The sequence below is a fragment of the Rutilus rutilus genome (assembly GCF_951802725.1).
Source record: "Rutilus rutilus genome assembly, chromosome: 14".
Taxonomy (NCBI): Eukaryota; Metazoa; Chordata; class Actinopteri; order Cypriniformes; family Leuciscidae; genus Rutilus; species Rutilus rutilus.
Window position 1 is genome coordinate 25,339,907 of NC_140219.1, and position 20,819 is coordinate 25,360,725.

The 20,819-nt window shown below is 35.9% G+C and overlaps 3 protein-coding genes across 10 annotated transcripts in view; all 3 read left to right on the plus strand.

The window, feature by feature from the left end:
• Positions 1 to 1,933: 1,933 nt before the first annotated feature.
• On the plus strand, positions 1,934 to 5,729 carry ndufs8b (NADH:ubiquinone oxidoreductase core subunit S8b). Of its 2 annotated transcripts, XM_084429450.1 has the most exons (7): positions 1,934 to 2,038; positions 2,588 to 2,631; positions 2,756 to 2,821; positions 2,912 to 3,001; positions 4,678 to 4,850; positions 4,939 to 5,067; positions 5,328 to 5,729. In XM_084429450.1, the coding sequence occupies exons 2-7, from the start codon at positions 2,589 to 2,591 to the stop codon at positions 5,457 to 5,459; spliced, it is 633 nt and encodes a 210-aa protein (XP_084285576.1). In that variant the 5' UTR covers positions 1,934 to 2,038; position 2,588; the 3' UTR covers positions 5,460 to 5,729. The 2 variants fall into 2 exon arrangements, with proteins under 2 accessions (XP_084285576.1, XP_084285575.1); XM_084429449.1 differs by lacking the exon at positions 1,934 to 2,038 and having other exon boundaries at positions 2,444 to 2,631.
• A 3,817-nt stretch (positions 5,730 to 9,546) lies between these two features.
• Positions 9,547 to 14,594, plus strand: ran (RAN, member RAS oncogene family). 3 transcript variants are annotated; one of them, XM_084429926.1, is made up of 7 exons: positions 9,547 to 9,744; positions 10,353 to 10,423; positions 12,816 to 12,900; positions 13,033 to 13,158; positions 13,421 to 13,608; positions 13,948 to 14,118; positions 14,208 to 14,594. In XM_084429926.1, the coding sequence occupies exons 2-7, from the start codon at positions 10,391 to 10,393 to the stop codon at positions 14,250 to 14,252; spliced, it is 648 nt and encodes a 215-aa protein (XP_084286052.1). In that variant the 5' UTR covers positions 9,547 to 9,744; positions 10,353 to 10,390; the 3' UTR covers positions 14,253 to 14,594. The 3 variants fall into 3 exon arrangements, with proteins under 3 accessions (XP_084286052.1, XP_084286054.1, XP_084286053.1); XM_084429928.1 differs by having other exon boundaries at positions 9,717 to 9,901; XM_084429927.1 differs by having other exon boundaries at positions 9,717 to 9,852.
• Positions 14,595 to 18,589: 3,995 nt separating this feature from the next.
• stx3b (syntaxin 3b) overlaps positions 18,590 to 20,819 on the plus strand; it is a 30,557-nt gene continuing 28,327 nt past the window's right edge. For 4 of the 5 annotated variants that reach the window (XR_014629817.1, XM_084430350.1, XM_084430351.1 and 1 more), the window contains exon 1: positions 18,619 to 19,017. Coding sequence is in view for 4 of the 5 variants with exons in the window: in XM_084430350.1 (XP_084286476.1) it covers positions 18,988 to 19,017 (30 nt within the window). In the remaining variant the exon portion in view is untranslated. Of the gene's footprint in view, positions 19,018 to 20,819 lie in introns of all 5 variants that reach the window. The other variant, XM_084430352.1, reaches the window with a different exon arrangement.

Here is a 20,819-nt window from a genome sequence, read left to right on the forward strand (position 1 = left end):
AGTCTACAGCACTAGAAGGCAGATAAACGGGGACACTTTCTGATAATCTGTCATTGTTGAAAAAAAAGAAGATATATTCCAAATGACTCATGCCACTTTCAAAATAAATAGATCAAAAAAAGAAGAAATGTTTCATAGAAAACTTAAAATTCTTCCTCAAACCCCTTATAGATAACAATTTCACAACTCAGCAGGTGTTATGGCGAACTGGGCCAAGGTGCAGTCACATCACATTAGTGACATTTTGGAGAAATTTCACGGGAAAAAAGGTTCATTGTTTATTGTCAATGCAATAGTGTAGCAATAGCACAGCTCACACAGATGTCACTTTCAAATCATGTGACCAACTTGTTGCGAAATCTGCACCCTCGCGCAAAATTCCAAATTGTGGGGATTCCTATTGAAATCAATGGATTTCATCAGTGAAAATTTGTTGTAAAAACAGTAAAGGTGACCGTACCTTTATTGTCAAAGTCAGGCAGCTAGTTATTTTAAAAAATAACATTAAATTGTAAATGAAATGTACTAAAATAATGATCTGCACAGTAATTTAGTGATTTAACACAGCTAGAAAGCTCTATTAACCACAAAACATAGATGTTGAATTTTTGTGTAATCATTTTTTGATTATGGGTAAGTTTTATTTACACAAATGTGAATTTGTTAAAGGGATCCTCCACTTTTTTTGGAAATAGGCTCATTTTACAACTCCCCCAGAGTTAAACAGTTGAGTTTTACCGTTTTCAAATCCATTCAGCCGATCTCCGGGTCTGGCGGTACCACTTTTAGCATAGCTTAGCATAGATCATTGAACCGGACAAGACCATTAGCATCTCTCAAAAAAAATGACCAAAGAGTTTCGATATTTTTCCTATTTAAAACTTGACTCTTCTGTAGTTACATCGTGTACTAAGACCGACGGAAAATGAAAAGTTGCGATTTTCTAGGCTGATATGGCTAGGAACTATACTCTCATTCCTGCGTAATAATCAAGAAACTTTGCTGCCGTACCATGAGTCCAGCAGGCGTAATGATATGATGCTAATGGTCTTGTCCGATTCAATGATCTATGCTAAGCTATGCTAAAAGAGGTACTGCCAGACCTAGAGATCGGCTGAATGGATTCGAAAATGGTAAAACTCAACTGTTTAACTCTGGGGGAGTTGTAAAATGAGCCTATTTCCAAAAAAAGTGGAGTATCCCTTTAAAGTTGCCCCAAGTTTTTAAAAATGCGTTAAAAAATGAAAAGTTTATTTCAATCTTTAAAACAACTGAAAAAGTTTAAACTCTCTAATCTTTTCTTCCCCGGTTGTGACATATACCTGAGTGAAACAGCATCTAGAACAAGAGCAAATGTAGGGCAGGACTTGATTTTATCCATGGGGAATCGATTGGATGGTTTGTGGTTTGCTATTGGCCGATCTGATATGAGTGACAGGTTGTCCCGCCCTCACGCCAGTAAACACATCATCAGAGAAGAAAAGAGATGTCACTGAGAGGATTAAGAGGGCACATAGGCCTAAATAAAAAGGATAAATAAACTATTTATAATAAACACTGTAATATTCCATAAAAAAACAAGTAGCCTATCGTCCATTTTGATTTCATGGTGACTTTAAGTTTAATTTAATTGTTATCATTTGTTTTTATATATTTCTGTAGGTTATTTCTTGTTAATATTTTTCTTTTCAATGTATTCTGCTTGGATTAATTGCAGCTGTGTTTAACAATGATAATGCCTGTTTGTTATTTGAAGAGGTTTTTTTTTTTAAAGAGAAGAAGCTGTATTGACCAATCAGAAGCCTAATGACTGTAAAGCAATAACATTAACAAAAAAGGCTAAATAAATACAATAACATTTAAATATAGGCCTATATCTCACCTGTTCCGTTCATTTGCGGTATGAGCCTCTCAAAAGTAAATCTCTCTTGTCTGTCACGCTGCTCGGTAAAGGAACACCACGTGACCAACCGGCTCTTCTTGACTGAAAGCTCAAGATCCTCTGATCACCGACCGACCGACTGAAGGAAGCATCTCGGTGAGTTAAACACGCAACAACTATAAATATGGGCCTATATTTCCGAATAATTTAGGTTAAGTTACATTGTTTCATGCAGTTTAACGCTAAACGACCACGGACTCACACAGTTTGTCTCACAGTGTCTGTGGGACACTAGGGTTTAAATGTGTAAACTAAAGGAATGGTAAAAATAAATACATAAATAAAAACAATAGCTAAAAAAAACTTATAACAAATATAAAACTGATTGGTTTTTATTTAGACTGCTTGCTGTCTAAATAGCGTCATGATAATTTAAATGGAATAAACCAAACAGATGACACAATTATTAGCCTACCTAAACACTAGTGGATGTATTTACGAAAGGCATTTGTTAAACAATAATTTACTCGTATGAAAGAAGTTATTTTCTAAGGTCTGACAGATTGGGAAAGGAGATTACCAGCTGGCTTATAACGCAAATCTGTTCATTTGGCATACAGCCCGTATGTTTCAATCTCAATATAAGGGGTAGAAGCTTATATTTGCACCACTGTCATAATTGTTTATGTCTCTTTGGCTGATTAGGATGAAGATGACATTGCGCATAATATATTCCTCATGCCGCACAAGTGAGTTTATTTGATATGATGTAGCAGTCAGAAAATGATCATTTGACCTTGAACTGTGAGATTTTGCCACAGTGGAATAGTTTGATTCTCATACTGAAGCAAAATTATGTTTAATTTCATTAAGGCACTTTCGCAGTCAGGCTTGGACCTGTCCGTCCCTTCAGCCTTACCGTCTACAGGGGAGGCTATAGTGAGATCATACACACACGTACACATTTTCACACCCTAAACACACAATCCTACAATGTGTCCTTCAATGCATCTCTCTGTCTCTCTGTAGAATATGTGAATGCTGAAGAGTTACCTACCGACATGAAGTCCATCACAGACCGTGCAGCACAAACACTGCTGTGGACCGAACTTTTCAGGGGTCTGTGTGTATAATGCTTGTTTAAAAAGTGCCCCTATTATACTCCCCCCCCCAAGATATTATCTTTCATGTTGAGTGTAATATAGCTGTTTGTGAATGTAAAATGTCTGCCAAATTTCAAAGATAAAAGTGCACGATAAATGGAGTTATTGTCTCTTAAAAGAAAGAACCTGAACTGCTGAAACGAGCCATCAGTAATTCCAGTCTCACTAACTTTTGCACACCTACGTAACAATAGGCGCAAATTATATATATCACAGCCACGTACCGCACTAGACATTATCATTATTAATGGAAGGAAACGTAGGTGTGTTATCCAAGCATTAATGGCAAGGAAAGACCCTTATGAGCGGCACATATGAGGTGTTTCTGGGTTTTTCTCACTCATTTCTGCTCCGAGGTCTAGATTCAGGCATTTCTTTGAGGTTTAGAATCCAGTATTTCTGTCATTCTTTTGTCTTTTATGAATTTAATAAAGAACTCTGTCTCGTATTCAGAGTAAAGTCAGGTGACTGTAAATGACTGTTTCCATTGCAGTTTTGCGAAATATTCATTTTTCGAATTGCCTGAAAAACCACCTCATGCGAGCATAAAAAAGTTTTTGGGATAAATGTTTTTTTTGCGAAATTGACGTGTTTCCATTGGGCGTATTTTCAATTCGCAATTTCAATTTGTGCAATTTGTAGGGTAATGGAAACGCGGCTAATGTAACAAATATGCATAATGCCAGCCTATGGTCTTCATTGGCTGCCTGCAAACAACATCTGCTTTACCCTCAAACACTGTAGTTGTAGCTGAGGCCTGGAAGAGTTTGGTTTGTTTTGTCGACATTTCGAGAAGATGCTGTTTCCTGTGCTGCGAAAGCAAATCAACTTTGTATGAACTTCCAAAGGATGAGGACTTGCGCTCGAACTGATACAGTAAAACCGACACCATTGTTACGGTTTATATCACGGTGTATCAAGTGCTGAGGAAGATCCAGAGCTGAAATTCAGATATGGTAATAGGCATTTTGTTTCCGACATGTGCTGTAAGCAATAGACCAATCACAACAGACTGGGCCATCTGACCAATCAGAGCAGAGTAGACCAATCACAACAGACTAAACCATCTGACCAATCAGAGCAGAGTAGACCAATCACAACAGACTAAACCATCTGACCAATCAGAGCAGAGTAGACCAATCACAACAGACTAAACCATCTGACCAATCAGAGCAGAGTAGACCAATCACAACAGACTGGGCCATCTGACCAATCAGAGCAGAGTAGACCAATCACAACAGACTGGGCCATCTGACCAATCAGAGCAGAGTAGACCAATCACAACAGACTGGGCCATCTGACCAATCAGAGCAGAGCAGACTCTCGGAAAGGATGGGTTTGGAGAGACTGAATCCTTTACCAAACCGTTTTAGACACTATGAAAAAAGAACTGATGCTACAATATTATGAGAAAATGAAAGTGTTTATTGTAAACCTATTGTAGGAGACCTCCAAAACTAAATTAGGAACCTTTAAAATTGCATAATAGGGGCACTTTAACTTTTTGTTCATCCTGTATATGGTACTTTTTTTGCATGCCGACTTGCATGCTGAGATTTTGCAGTATATAAAGTTGCGTTGTTCAAATACATAATAATAAAATGATTATTATATTCTGTGTCTGTATGGCAGGATTGGGCATGACCATGAGTTATTTGTTTAGAGAACCAGCCACTATCAATTACCCATTTGAGAAAGGCCCTCTCTCTCCCCGCTTCCGTGGCGAGCATGCGCTGCGCAGGTATCCAAACGGAGAGGAGCGCTGCATTGCGTGCAAACTGTGTGAGGCTGTCTGTCCTGCCCAGGTATATACACACACACACATGCATGCATGTTCCTCATCTGTGATTACCTGCACCGGCTGTGTGTTAGCAGTGCTTTTGTCTCCTGTAGGCCATCACAATAGAGGCAGAGACCCGTGCAGATGGCAGCCGAAGAACAACTCGCTATGACATTGACATGACCAAATGCATCTACTGTGGATTCTGCCAGGAAGCCTGTCCTGTGGACGCAATCGTAGAGGTACACACATATATTACATCAGGGACAAATTGACTTGCAACGGTTTGTCTCGTCCGGTGTAGACACAATGTTACCCAGAGAGCAACATAGTGTCGGCCCACATCTGGTACATGTGGATCCAGATGTGGGCCGGATCTGGGCCGAAACTATGTTGCTGTCTGGGTACACTGATATACTCAACTGATCACTGAGGGTTATTTAGTCCAAAACAGTTCATATTATACACTGATACAAACATTTTGCCTTTCTTTTTGTGCCAGGGCCCTAATTTTGAGTATGCGACTGAGACTCATGAAGAACTGCTGTATAATAAAGAGAAACTGCTGAATAACGGAGACCGATGGGAGGCTGAGATTGCTGCTAACATTCAGGCAGATTACCTGTACAGATGAACAAATAACATCCTGCTAACAGAAACACAAACAGCAGACGACATCAGTTCAAACTAAAAATGACACTTTGTATAGAACCACAAAAAGTATTAATATATTTGCTGTCTAAACGCACAAAACATAACGCAGAATGAATGTTCATCTATCTGTTCATTTTAAAGCAGTGCATCAAACATAATAGGTTGTTCTCAGGGGCAGATATTACGCATGTGAATGTTTACAGGAAATTCACGTATTTGTTTATTCTCCGATAAAGTGATTTAATGATATAAATAAAAAAAATAAAACAATATGGTGTATTTCTTTTAATAATGTAACCATTTACCACATTTGCATTATAAATATTATTGCTGTTATATATAAAGTGTATTATTTTTTATTATTATGTATTATTGTTACTTATTATTATTCTATATTATCTATAGTATAATATAAAAGCCCAAATCGATCAGTGCATTCAAACTTACTAGGTAAGACTTGCCGGGCAGTCTGGTTGAGGAACGAGCACTCCCAGAGAAGACAAAGGACATTTCAGGATATGAACATCTGAACTCTCTCTTGTGAAATTAGCATCACCATTCGAGAAGCAAGTCTCACCTCAGTGTCATCCTAATCTACATCTCTTTCCCTTGATATCCTGTTAACTGCTGTGGGTGTGCCCCCATGTAAATCAGCCTCTGTCCACAGTAAGTCTGGGACGGTGATTAATGCAAATTCCCACTGTGAACTCATGTTTACATTTGAAAAGAGGTTTCTGCCTTGGTCTGAGTATTTAGGGAGATGCTGAAGAGGGTTCAGGGCACGATTCGTAGCTCAAATCAGCCCGTGATTTTTTAATTGCACAAATAAAAACATGATGATGAGTGTCTTGAGCACTGCAGATCAAATCGATCAGTGTATTCAAACTTACTAGGTTATTATGAGGTGTGTATCTAAATGTTTGTAGGAAATTCACATTTTTGTTTATTCTCGGATAAATTGATTGAAATTATATAAATAAAATAAAAAATGGTGTATTTCTTAACATAATGCTACTAATTTAACTATTTACCACATTCCGATTACAAATACTACTATTGTCAGCTATTTTTACTTTAATAGTAATAGTAACAGTATAATATTCAACTTACATTGTTGTATAAAGCTATCTATATATAGCCTATATACACCCATAATATTTTTACATATATTATATTAACATACTGTTTATATATTTCACACACAGTATATTTATTCTGAGGGTTGTTCCATAAAAGACGCTTAGAAAAGCGGGGATTAAACTCCAAAACCGGACTTGAATGAGCCTAACAAATAAGTTGGGGCTAAAGTGGTTCCATAAAAGGTCATTTAAGTTCACGCAATCTCACTAATTTGATCCAGGTTTATCTAGTCTAGACAATTGCGTGTGCACGCGTTTCTTAAGCAGCCCTAGAGGTCGATCGTGGATCAAATCGATCCACCATCAAACAGCGTATATTTTGTGCTGTTTTATGCGTTTGTGACTTTTTTTTTTTTTTTTTTTGCAAAACTTACATTTTACAGTTATATTCTCCATCTGTAAATGTTAGAAAGTCATGCAAATATATCCATTTTGCTGCTAATCTTCATATTGAAACAGCGATAATAATTCTGACTAAAATATACATTTTGCTTGGAAAATTAATATGCAATATTTTATAACACCAGAAATATCTTCTAATTATAATAATTTATCTTAAGGATGTTGGATAAGTTGCGGTGAACTTCTAGCTCATTACACTCATATATTTTATACTTCTAATAAAAAAAATTGAACAGAAGTAGCCTAATTCAGGGAAGATTTTTTTTAAGAAACTAAATATATAAAGATACAAAATATAGTTTTGGGTATAGGACCTATGCTACTTAATAAAGATGACATATACTTATTTAGAATGCTGAGAATTACAGCTTTTAATGCAATAATTTTTTGGAGAAAGCAAGAATTGAGGGGTTAGATTTAGTTTCTAAAGTACACTATGGAGAGGATAACATGAAATTAAGAGCAAATGTATACATTTTGAAAAGATATGTGCAACTCTAAAATCAAAGAATATTCCATAAAATAAAGGAATATATATTAGCCTACATTAACTACATTTTTATAAAACCCTCCCTCCCTTTTATTTCTAGTTATTTGTTATTTTATTTATTGACTTTATTGAATATTTGATATTTAAATAATATTACTTGTATATAAATATGTGAATGTTAAATTTTTATTAATATTTATTTATTGTTTTTTGTCTTTTTCCCCTTAAATCATATGTAAAAGTGTCTAACTATGTACTCTTTGGTTATTGTTCTAATTATGTGTTTTTTAGGCTATGTGTTGGTGGGTATTATCACAAAAGAAAAAAAGTAGAAGGAAAAATAAGGAATATTTATTGGGGGGAAATATGTGTCTTTAAAGGAACTGTCCATTTGTATAATTGTGTTAAATGTGTTTGAATTGAAAGACATAATAAAGTACATTAAAAAAAAAAAATATATATATATATATATATATTTGTTATTTGGACATTAGATGTGCCTTATTTAGAATTTTAAACCTACAAGTGTATTTTTATGATAGCAATAACTGTAAAGGGACTATTGTAATGGGGTAAATCAAATGTAGGCTAATACACTGTCAATTGCTAAGCTCAGATTCATCTTACCAGTTAAAATGTAGTCTGTGCTTTTGTAATTATTTATTTTTAATTTTGTGATTATAACTTATGCTTTAAAAAGCTTTTTTTTAGATTGTGTTCTAATGTTCTTCTAATAATCATAAACATGTACTACAGCTGCCAAACAAAACCAGAGAGAAATGTATTCATAAATCTTTAAAACAATCTAATTAAATCTTGGGCACAAAACATTCAGCCAGTAAAAAAAGAAAACCTGTAGTATATATATTGTTTTTATCTATATATATATCTATATCTATATAGTGTGTGTGTGTGTATATATATATAGGTGTGTGTGTGTGTGTGTGTGTGTGTGTGTGTGTGTGTGTGTGTGTGTGTGTGTGTGTGTGTGTGTGTGTGTGTGTGTGTGTGTGTGTATACTCTAATGTATCATTGTAGCCTTATTTAAGCTGATTTTCTGTATACTGTGTATTTATTTTTGGACTAATAATGGTTAATAAAGTCCAATAATGGTATGAGAGTGTCAGTGGTAATATCATTGTGTTCTTGTCGGTCAGTGTTAGAGGATCTGTGTAACAGCTGAGGCTTAGCCTGACAGTTAGCCTGCCCTGGACCAGGCTAGTTTCCCAGCATAAGTTGCCAGGGTAACTGAGTTTGAACTATTTTAAGTTTGCTTTATGAAACAGAATCCACCGACAATAAGTCTGACTAACCAAAATAAGCCTGGCTTGTATTCTAATCTTGTTTTATGGAACAACCCTCTGGTCTTTCACTTTATTGTTCATGTCACACATTGAATATTGTTTGTTTACTCAGTAGCTGAAGTATTTCATTAAATCATATGATCTGGTTTAAAGTCTTATGAAATGTATGGAATATTATAAATGATTTATCATGCACATTTTGTTTTTTTAATCTGTCCTCGTAATCTTTAATCATAATAACCTCCCCACCTCCTTGCAGCATATCTTGGCTGCACCCGCAATCGCATACTTCCCTACTATATAGTAGGCGAAAAACAGTATGTAACAAAAGAAGTATGCCCGAATTCAAAGTACCGATGACCTACTTCTTCCAGCGAGATTCTGAAGTGTGCATATGATGGACTATTTACTATCCCATGAGGACACGGGAGAGGATTTGTCATTTGTCAATGGCAGTGAAGCGATGTAAACTGATGCTGGTAATGTAACATGATAATGACAACATGACGAAGAATGTAGTACGTCCCTATTATATTAATAGGCATACACGCATTCATACTATATAGAACATAGTGGTTGTGAAGTAATTACTTATTCAAAATAAGTACCTACTCGAGATTATACGAGAATCTTCTCTTCTCTTCTCTGATGACGTGTTTACTGGCGCGAGGGCGGGACAATCTGTCACTCACACGAGATCGACCAATAGCAGCCCACAAACGTCCAATCAATTCCACAGGGACAAAATCAAGTCGTATCACTCGGGTAAACAGGGGAGAAAAGACTATCTCAACTGCCGTTTCACTAGGTGGCGCAGTTGTCCCGCGGCAGCACAGAGTCACGTGGTAGGGGCGGAAGCGTTTATGTGAGCCACGCTGAATCCCGCGCGGGCGCAGCCATTTGCTCTCTTCCTCGATCACTTCAACACCGGTGAGTGCGGAACGACGCTGCTCGTCTCATCACAAACTCATTTCAACGAGACGTTTTTGTTTTCGCCGAGAACAAAACACACCCGAAAGTCTTTATACGTCTGCTAAGGTGATCTAAAGTCGCTCAGATCGCGTTTTTTCGCCGCTGATGAGGAGTTGTGAGTGTTTCATCATGGCTCATCTGTGTCGTAGCGCCATCGTGAGTTGTTGGCAGCGCGCGATACTGGCGGGCTGTTGTAGTCGCGTGAACAACACTTGCTTCGGTCCACTCTCTTGTAAATTTAACCGATTGTCGTTAATTTTCACAATCTTTAATGCGCTATATATTGATTTCCAAATTGATGGGCCTGTTTGAGGCCTTCAGGCTGCGACTGAAGTTCAGGCTCCAGTAGCAGCGGCCTCGTGTGTTCGCGCGCATCCTTTTATTCAGACGCGGTAGTTGGTCGTTTATGAACGCAGTTGTTTGTTTTCAATTTTATACGCTCTTTTGGGTTTAATATGCGTGATAAAAGTGTTGTTTCCAGTAGTTTTGTGTAACCATGTTGTTTATTTTTGATTGTTGCGGCCTTTTGTGTGATGTGACTAACCGTCCCGCCATCTCTCCCGCAGAGTGACTGCAGCACAAAGACCAACACACACAAACAGCCATGGCAGAGAACGAGCCACAAGTTCAGTTTAAGGTAATGCTAACTCTAAAACTAAAGTAAGTTACAATAATCAAGGGTTTTAATTGTGCGCTTGTTAGCACAATGAGTTGCTCAACTGTTTGTATGTAAATGAGCAGACTTGTTCCTGATAACGAGTGCAGAGATAAGCGTGAGAACCGCCTCGAGACCCCGAATGATGGTGCATTCATCAGGAAAACGGTTAATTACAGTAAATGTTTAAAAACAAATAGGTTAAAATTCACAGGAAAACACAAGGAGAATATTTGTATATCTTTGTTTACCCATTTTAATTAGTTTCTTCATCTTGTTAACGTTACATGTTATAGTGCAATGTAACACTTTTTTTAGGTAACACTTTATTTTGCAGTGTCATTGTTACATGTTACATGCAGTTACTATAGTGATAACTATAAAGTATGCGTAGTTACATACAACTAACTACATTAATAATATATAGTACTTAATATGTTAATAGTTATTAATATTAGTACTTAAATATACAATTAGTGTAACAAAGTCACCTTAAAATAATCTCTTTTTTTAGCCCCATCAGAGTCATGGTTTAATTAAAACGTTTAACTACCTGGCAACCGTTGTGCAAATTAGATTTATAAACCAATAAGTAACACACAAAATATGCATTCAATACTTTTAAATCGTATCTATTTAATGCAAATTAGTTACTTTATTCAATTTGGGGCTGTGGTTTTTCACAAATGTAACCACTGATATTTTAACTTACATTTTGAAAATTATATATGCAACAGTTTGACAATTATATCGCTGCATCAAATTAATGCATGGCTCAGGGTAACTACTTTATGTGTGTAAGACTTAAATAAAATTATAATGTAGTAATTCTCTTAAGAATAAATGGGTGTGTAAAACTGGCTGTCTCTATAGTATGATAGACTACACAACATTATCATTATTTTAAATGAATTACTGTCCCTGGTTCAATCAGGTACTCTTGTAAGAACGCCTCCACTTAAAGATGCAATCAAATCCTGTTTGAGTTCACGGAATTGTTGCTATGACGGCAACGCCAGGATGATCTTCGAAGAACCCAACAATCATGATCGTCAGATCATCAACCGCAAAATCCAGATAACGGAGTAATCCATGTTTAAAGAACACGCCCCTGATCCACTTATAATCTGATTGTGTGGTCATGTGACTGTTTTCACCAGCCATTTAAAATGTTTACATGACAGCAAGACAGTGAATATAAATTTTTTTTTTGTTGACATCTTTGAATAAAATGCATCAATGCCTCAGGGCCTTTCAAATTTTCCACCAAATTGTGGCCACAGATGACTGAAGGGGTAAATCACTGTATGGCCTTTTCCAGTAACCTAAATAAATGTCGTGCTGTAGGATTAAGTACCAGTGTTCTGTGTTTTTCAATTAAGGTCGCAAAAGCACTTAATTAAAGCCTTGAATTGTCTGAAATGGTTTCATATAGTAGCCTGTGTCTCCCTGCCGCCACTGTTTTGTTGGGCTGGGACGATACACCTATATTGCGATTCTACAAGTATTGCGATTCGATATTGCGACGTATTGCAGTAGACCATGGGGAAAAGTTAAGTCATACACTTATACCGACTGTACATGTAAGAGTCATTTACTAAAACAATTCATCACATCTTTCTAAGTTTTATTTCAGAAGCTCATACTGCACTACATGCATAATAAATTATTCAAGAACAAATAAATTTAAGTCACTTGTTGCCACCTAGTGGCGGAACAATGTAATCGATAAATGCGTTATAAGTGCCAAGTTTCTATTAAAAATGCTGATTTACTTTGATCGCTTGCATAGACATTCACTGTTTACATTTCTAACTTAACTTTTATCCCAGTACTTCTATGATAATTAACTATTGTATCACAGAAATGATGATACTGTGAGGCTAAAGTTTGTGAGGCCATTTCATGACTCATTCTCAACGGTTTAATAGACAGACGAATTGCCAGATCGCTTGAGTGTTTAAATTGAGATTCGTCTTTTAAAGATTATTCCTGCAGCTCAGTCTTCTCTCGGTATACGAGTAGCGCGAGGGCTTTTCAGTGCATTCATTCTCACGTCGCTTTCACACGCGTCCACTTGAAAGGGATATTAAGTCGCTTTACACTCATAGATAACATTTAATTCTCTGTTGGATCAAGTGGCTAACTTCTGCCAACCTTTTCTATAAGCAAGGACAAAAATAAACTAATTTGTATTAATATTGATTCTGGAATATAAAAAGTAAACAACAAAAAAAAATCGCATTAGTTAGGTGTGTAAATTTTTTTTTTTTTTTTTTTTTTTTTTCTCCCTACTGTTTTGTCATGTCAACTACTGTAATTCCGATTGTTTGGAAAGTGTTGGTCACTCATGCAAACTCTTTCCCATCCACAGCTGGTTCTGGTAGGAGATGGAGGCACGGGGAAAACCACCTTTGTGAAGAGACATTTGACTGGGGAGTTTGAAAAGAAATATGTTGGTAAGTCTTTTGGAGTCTTGGCTCATTTCATTATTGTGGCATCTCAACGCAACTATTCTGGAGGAATGTGTGGCTTTGGTGCGACAGTCACAGCGATGGGCAGATCTTAAATGTTTCTTTGTGTCGTCTTAGCCACACTTGGAGTTGAGGTACATCCCCTGGTCTTCCACACCAACAGAGGAGCCATCAAATATAACGTATGGGACACAGCCGGACAAGAGAAGTTTGGAGGCCTGAGAGATGGATATTACATCCAGGGTGTGTTGCTGTTTACCATATATATATATATATATATATATATATATATATATATATATATATATATATATATATATATATATATATATATATATATATATATATATATATGTGTGTGTGTGTATATATATATATATATATATATATATATATATATATATATATATATATATATATATATATATAAAAATTTATTTAATTTTTCAGCCACTTTTACTGTACAGCTCTGGTTTAACATGTGCATCTGTCTCTCTCTCTATAGCTCAGTGTGCAATCATCATGTTTGATGTAACTTCTCGAGTGACCTATAAAAACGTGCCCAACTGGCATCGTGACTTGGTGCGTGTGTGCGAGAACATTCCCATAGTGCTGTGCGGTAACAAAGTGGACATCAAGGACAGGAAGGTCAAAGCAAAGAGTATTGTTTTCCATCGTAAGAAGAATCTACAGGTACAGTGAACCCTTCGAACTCAAAGTCGGCATGAAATTATTCACCCTATCTGTGCTCGAAATGCATGTTTTTGAAAACAATTCAGAGTTTGTGATGTTTAATTACAATGTCTCTCTGGTGACACACATGCAGGACTTCTCCAATCATTTAGTCGCTTAAACCCTCCCCTTTTCCCAAATCCCTAGCCTAATGAGTTCAACTCAGATGTGTCACAATATGGAAGAAAAGATCCATTTTAAAATGGTCACCCTCACGTTTCCCCTGTGGTCAAGAGTGCTGTAGTGAAGACTGCATGTCAGGCTGTTACAGACCATTAATGAGATTCTTCCTCTTCTCAGTACTATGACATCTCTGCCAAGAGTAATTATAACTTTGAGAAGCCCTTCCTGTGGCTTGCACGGAAACTGATTGGAGATCCTAATCTGGAGTTTGTTGAGATGCCAGCCCTTGCACCACCTGAAATTGCTATGGACCCATCACTTGCTGCACAGTATGAGCATGACTTGAAAGTAAGTGTACACTCAGATGGACCCGTCAGTTACTTCTGCTCCCCCTCCCCCCAAAAAAGTGTTTAATCTGTAATGTTTGTCTCTTCCAGGTGGCATCAGAAACAGCTCTCCCAGATGAAGATGACGACCTTTAACCTGTTAACCCCTCTGACCTCCTTATGGCAATGTCACTGGGATTTTTCCAGTGACGGTTCCTCTCCCTGCCCCTTTTACTGTAAACCCCCAGCGCAGAATATTTTTATTTTTCAATTTTTGGTTTGTTTTGTGTTTTGAATTTGAGTAAATTGTGTGGTTCATTTCATTGTAGACATGCTAACTGTTACCACCAGACACACACACATGCAGACATGCCTACACTGACACACTCGCTCACTCAAACGGTGTGAGCAGGTCGAGTGTCCCAGTGCTTACTTCTCTATGTAAAGCTCTAAGCACTTAGAGGAATTCTTGGAATAAAAACATTCTCGATATAATAATCCTTGCTTGGTCTTTTCTTACAAACAAAATAACTATTAAAGCAGATGCTTTAACTGTAGTGGGCTACTTGTAAGCAATTTTGTTGACTGAGGAAATGGTCAATCCTTTGTTTTACATGTAAAGCATGTTTCAGGATACATGGCTCTGGGTGTTTCTCTGGGTTTGCGCATGTTGCATCATAATGCTGGAAAGGTCTAAAATGGCATGTTTCTGGTCACTGGTTGTGATGTTTAAATGCTGTGTGAGTTATGCAGTGGATTGTGAATTGCTGCCGAGTCCAGGATCGATCCATTGTCAAATAAAACCGCATGCATCTAGTTTAAGGTCTGATGTTTTACACCAAGCCTTTCAAGCCATGTCACTTTCATATCTGTTCTTAATGTAAAGTGATTAGGGGATTTCCTTGTAAGAAGTTTGTCATTTTTGTGCTATTGGAGTAGTTACTCGTATTTAAATGAATGCTATGCCACTAAACATGAAGTTTTTTTTCACCAAATGTTAAAAGGAAAAAGTGTTTAATCCTCTTAAAATGCAATAAATGTTAAATGAAAATTCCAAATTAATCAGACATTTGATATTAAATGTAAGATTTGAATTGCCTTTAATGTTAAAATTATGATAGTTTAAATGGTTGCGTACAGTCAGGAAGGTCAAGACTGAGAGGAGACGGGCCCAAATCAATTTAGGTGTTTTATAAAATAAAATAAAATGCTTTAAATTATACAAACATTTGATATAGATTGGTTTCATGACATCTGTGTACATTCCATGATAAATATTCATTACACTGAAGAGCTTTTTCAGTTATAAAACCAAGAGTTGCTGTTATATAAGCAACTTTGTTTATGTAATACATTTATTATGAGTTTTATTTAAAATGCATCTAGTAGTATAATATAAATATTTAATATATAACTATTTATTGACTGAACAGGCAAAATGTGAACATGGACTGGTAACCAGTTTCTTTCACGATAGCCGTCAGTTGCTACTATAAAGTAATATGAGCTTCTCCTTCAAACAGAAGTTTGTAGTTTTGTTTTTGATGGCACAGGACAATAGTGTAGTAAAATAATCAGTAACTGGGGTACGTTTCCGTTAGAGTGATGACGTAACGAAATTCCTTCGTACTACGTAATACTACGATTTAGCCACCAGAGAGCAGAAAATACTAATTAATGTGTCATGTCACAGTCTTTGGAGTCTAGGGTTCACAAACTATCTGAAGGAAGGGTTTAGTGAAACATTCATACACACATTCCGTCGCGTTGGGGTATAAACTACAGACGTCCGTCACATTGGTCCTCTTCACTGATGACGAGAATAATAACTCAACGTCAGCGACGTCACGTGAAGGACAGTGATCGCTGAGACACTGATGTAAAACACAACCTTTGTTTTCGTTTTTTGGGGGGAAACAAATATATATATATCAAGACTTTCACATTATAAAAAAGCAATTAAAACTATTTCTATATATGAGTCCTTTAATATAGCCTACCTATGTAAAGACTATCCCCTGGTTTCACAGACAGGGCTTAAGACTAGTCCTAGACTAAAATGTAAGTCTGAGCTGTTTCCACTGAAATAAACTTGCACTGACTGATCTTAAAAATATATCAGTGCCTTTTTAGTTTTAAGATGCACATCGGTAATGTTTTTTTTTCTAAGCATGTTTATAAAAATTACTTAAATGTCCTAATTGATCTATGGTCTAATCCTGGCTTAGTCTAAGCCCTGTCTGTGAAACCGGGCCTATATGTGTTATTGCAGTTCTGACTGTACGTTGATTTTGTTTGTTTGAAGTTTAATAATAAAAAAGACACCAGTGCTGATGTAGCCTATGATTGCACTTCCTCGTCCTCTGTGTTGTTGACAGAGGACAGAGGGTTAATGAATGTCAGCTCTCGTGCTTCATGTGTGGTGAAGTGGGCTATTCTCATTGATCTCTGACCCCAGATATATATATCCCGTGATACATTGCACAGTAAAGACAAAAAGTCTTAACATGAAAAAGTTTCCTTACAGTAAGTATTAGAATCTAATAAATAGGCCTATGTTATTTCATGTCAGAAGCACATAGTTAATATCTGAAACACAGTCATTTTTTTTTAAACAATTAGATTAGTTCATAAAAATAAGCCTTTTTTTTTTTTTTGATTTACGCATTTCAGTAATAGTACAATTTCATCAAATTGAATTGAACAATCCTTACATATTATTCATATTATGAATTAAGAATTTTAGATGAGTAAAAAAAAAAAAAAACTAGAGCTTAATAAAACATTGTGTATCTCAATGGAATAGGGGAATGGACCATTCAGTTTATGTGATTCGTATTCATAAATTAAAAAAGAAAGAAAAAATGAAAATCTGTTATAAATAATATATTTTATTATATAAATATGTTTTAAGATTTATTCAAAATGTTTTATTAAGCTCTAGTTTTTTTTTTTTTTTTTACTAATTTAAAATTCTTAATTCATAATATGTAGGGATTATCCGATTCAATTTGATGGAATTTTACTGAAATGTAAATCTTGAAAAAAGGCTTTACTAGCATGAATACTTACCAGTAGATTAAATACATTTAGATTTAAATATATTAGTCACTATTACAATACCGAAGCTACTAAATGGGGTATGAAAATAATTTTTGTTTAACACTCGAAAACTGTTCAAAGGAAAAAGTGCCTAATCTGAAAATGCAATAAATACATTTAGGCTAGTTAAACTTAAAAATTAATCAGACAAACATTTATTTAAAAAACAAAATCTGCAACAGTGCAGAAAATGTGGGAAAAAAGAATATTATGTAGGCCTAATTCAAATTAGTTAATGAATACACATATTTAGCTACTAAAATAATTGTATCAAAATTATGAAATTGTCTAACTGTAATGGTTAGATGACAAGATCAAGTCTTCTGAGATGAGCAGAAAACAGAGATGGGATACATTAGTAATCACCTCCTTTCAAGGTCTGTGATTTTTTTTATAGATATTATCGAACATATCCATCAGTTATCACGAAACGTGGAATCTGTGCCCTTCAATACTCAAAAAAGCAATGTGATATAATGGATTCAGTAGAAATGACACAGATTGGTCAATATTGGAATAGCTGGTGTCTATATTTGGGTCACTGACAAATAAAGCTTCAAAACTGATGTAAAGCATGTTTTTAAACTAGTTTCAGTTGTTAAATAACATTTCAACATGTTTAAATTCATTTTTGGACTGTTTTTATGTCAGGCGGTACAACCAAATAGTTGTATGTATAAATTGCAGTAGTACCACCTGACATGGAAAATTAGCAGGTTTTACCAGTATATGAGAGAGATCAACAAACCTTTTTACTGCCGCAAGGATCAGTTGGGCTCCTCTGGATGACGCATTATCATGTTTGCTGTTATTACCTTGTCAATTCATAATAAAAGAGCCATGTTTGCCATCGTGCCACCCTGACATTTGAAAACATACAAATTCCCGGACAAAAGTTTTTCAATTATCTCAACAGCTTTAAAACTACTGATATCTATAAAATGTGTTTACATGAAAGGTTGTAAACATAAAATACATTTTTATTATTAAGACACCTTTTAAATAGTTTTCTTAGTCAGTTCATATGTTCGGACAGTTGCACCACATGACATGGGGGTTTAAGGAAACAAAACACAAAACAATATGTATAGCCTATAAATGAATTCAGACTAAATAGGTTTTAATAAATGAATATGTCATGAATTTACCAAATTATTTAAAAAGGAAATAAAGTACTTGGACACAAAAATATGCATGCCATATAAAACAAGATCGATTACAACATCGATTTTCTTGCACTACAAGAACATCGAAACACATACTTGATCTTAGTTTTTAGCATCAAATGAATAGTTATCAACAAATTGAATATTTATTAGAACTTGAAGATAGTACTTGTTTTTGAGCACACACACACACACACACACACACAGGTGGCCGCAGGAGCGCGCATACAGGGCGTGACCACGGCCAGTGATGTAGGTGAGAGCGAGACACACAGAGAGCATGCGTGAGTCGACAACTCTCTCAGACCGATTATAACGAGAAAAGAGAGGGAGAGGGAGGAAGACAGATTAAGCAGACTGAACACAACTGTTGTTTTAATCCTCTGAGCGGATAGATTTAGAGGGGAAAAAAACTACTGGTTTGGAGAAGAGCAGCCATATTGCATGGACCTTTGGTGGAATAACAAGAGAGGAGCAGGAATACGCGGAGTTCAGGAGGAAACATTCAGACTTCACGATCCGCTAAGCACTGTTACAGCTCACTCTTCTGTCTAATTTGACTTTGACCTATTTATTATTTATTTATTTGATTGTTTAGATAGTGTTAAACAACATATTGAAAGATGAAGGACCGACTGGATCAACTAAAAGCGGTAAGCGTGTGCTTATATTTCTTCATGTGATTGTGAAGTTAACTCTTGTATTCAACTGCTCTACAAGTGTATAGGAATGACATTACGTAATGGAGTTTGTCTTAAACCTCAATGTCAGATTCAGTAGGACTGTCAGAAGATGATCACAGTATCAAAAAGGAACATTAGTAACTTTTGTACTTAATGTTACACCAAGGAATAATACAGAAGTTAAAGGCGTCTATAATAAGAGTGTGTGAATGAATTTTCCAAAAAGTGCTCACCAAAGGCAGCAAAAGTCATATTAGATATATAGCGAAGACAGTGTTGGACAGCTGATGTGGTCACCTGATTCATGGAGGAGGTCACGGGCCTTTGGGAAGATGGGGGATGGGTTGGGAGAGATGATGCTGATCTTCAAATACTTATTGAAAAATGAAAATAGACCGAATTTGCCTTCCATTCTGTAGCCACACTAACCAAAAAGTGTTTTTTGGACGTGTACCCTGATACTATAGTTTTTGGACATATGCAATGTGTTTAAATAAGCGTATCATTGTAGGCCTACTGCCATTTTATTACATGTACCATGTTTTTCAGACATATTACCCAATACTACCATGTTTTATGTATGTACCAGCAATGCGATAAACAGTGTTGCGCCAATCACCAAAATATACAAAAATGTAAATAAACTAGTTTATATATCTAGGTGTGTCGATCCAAATGCAATGACAAGCTCAGTGACAAGGATTTTTTGAGGATTTCACAATTCTTGATTGATTCCAATTTCCATACCACAGTAAATACTAGCCTAACTAATTTAAAGTTCAAAGTTACATTATTGAGGACAAGCGAGACTTCAGTAAAAAAAAAAAAAGAACAAATTACAAGCAACATTTTAATTAAACACAACAGAGCAAAGATACAAATGAAATAAACAGTGTTTTATTTCTGAAGTGTTTCCAGGTAAGTCTAATAGTATTCAGGCACAGACATTGCATAATTAAATGTAAACACTGCATCTTCACTGTATGAATATGGATTAATCCTAGTTAAAGCTACAAAAGTAATTTATTCAAGAGCATTGTTTTCAAGAGCAAGTCTTTTGTCGTTTGTTTAAAGTCTCCCTGTAGTCAATAATTGTATTCCTTAAAACTCATCTTTGATCACCAAAATTGCATATTTATATGTTTGTTCCTATGATTTGTTTTTTAATTCATGCCTTAAAATAGCTTGAATGTTACTCTAGACCCTTGCTTTATTAAATATACATAGAACCATAAATATACTAATTAGCCCCGCCTCTACTCACTCACGCCAGCTCAGAGATCCACTCAGTCAACTTTACTCAAGTTAGTAAACGCTGCACAATGGTATCACTCTTTACAACATTGGCTAAATGTACCTAATTTTTCATATCAACAGAAACATACAGGCCTAACCTGGCTTCTCTTGAGACTCCCCTGCTTTGCATCAGTTAATGATATGCTAAAGCCCGGCAGCACATGATGTGATTGGTTATAAGGTAGTTTGTGACGTAAGAAACACCAGCGATTTCAAACCGTGTTTTTGAGACTGTCTTTGGTTCACTGCAGTTTTTAGGAGAAAATACTCAGCAGTGGTGTTGACTTATGAATCTGCACATGGTTTGTCTTGAAGCATATTAAAAATACCACATAAACATACAGTAAACAACATTAAAAACTTGATTTACGGCAGCAGGAATATTTGGCTGCTGTCCCTTTAAGATCAAATGCACAGATCCAATATACTGTTACGCATGCCAAAGCCGTTGAAAAACAATGGCTTTGACTCATGCG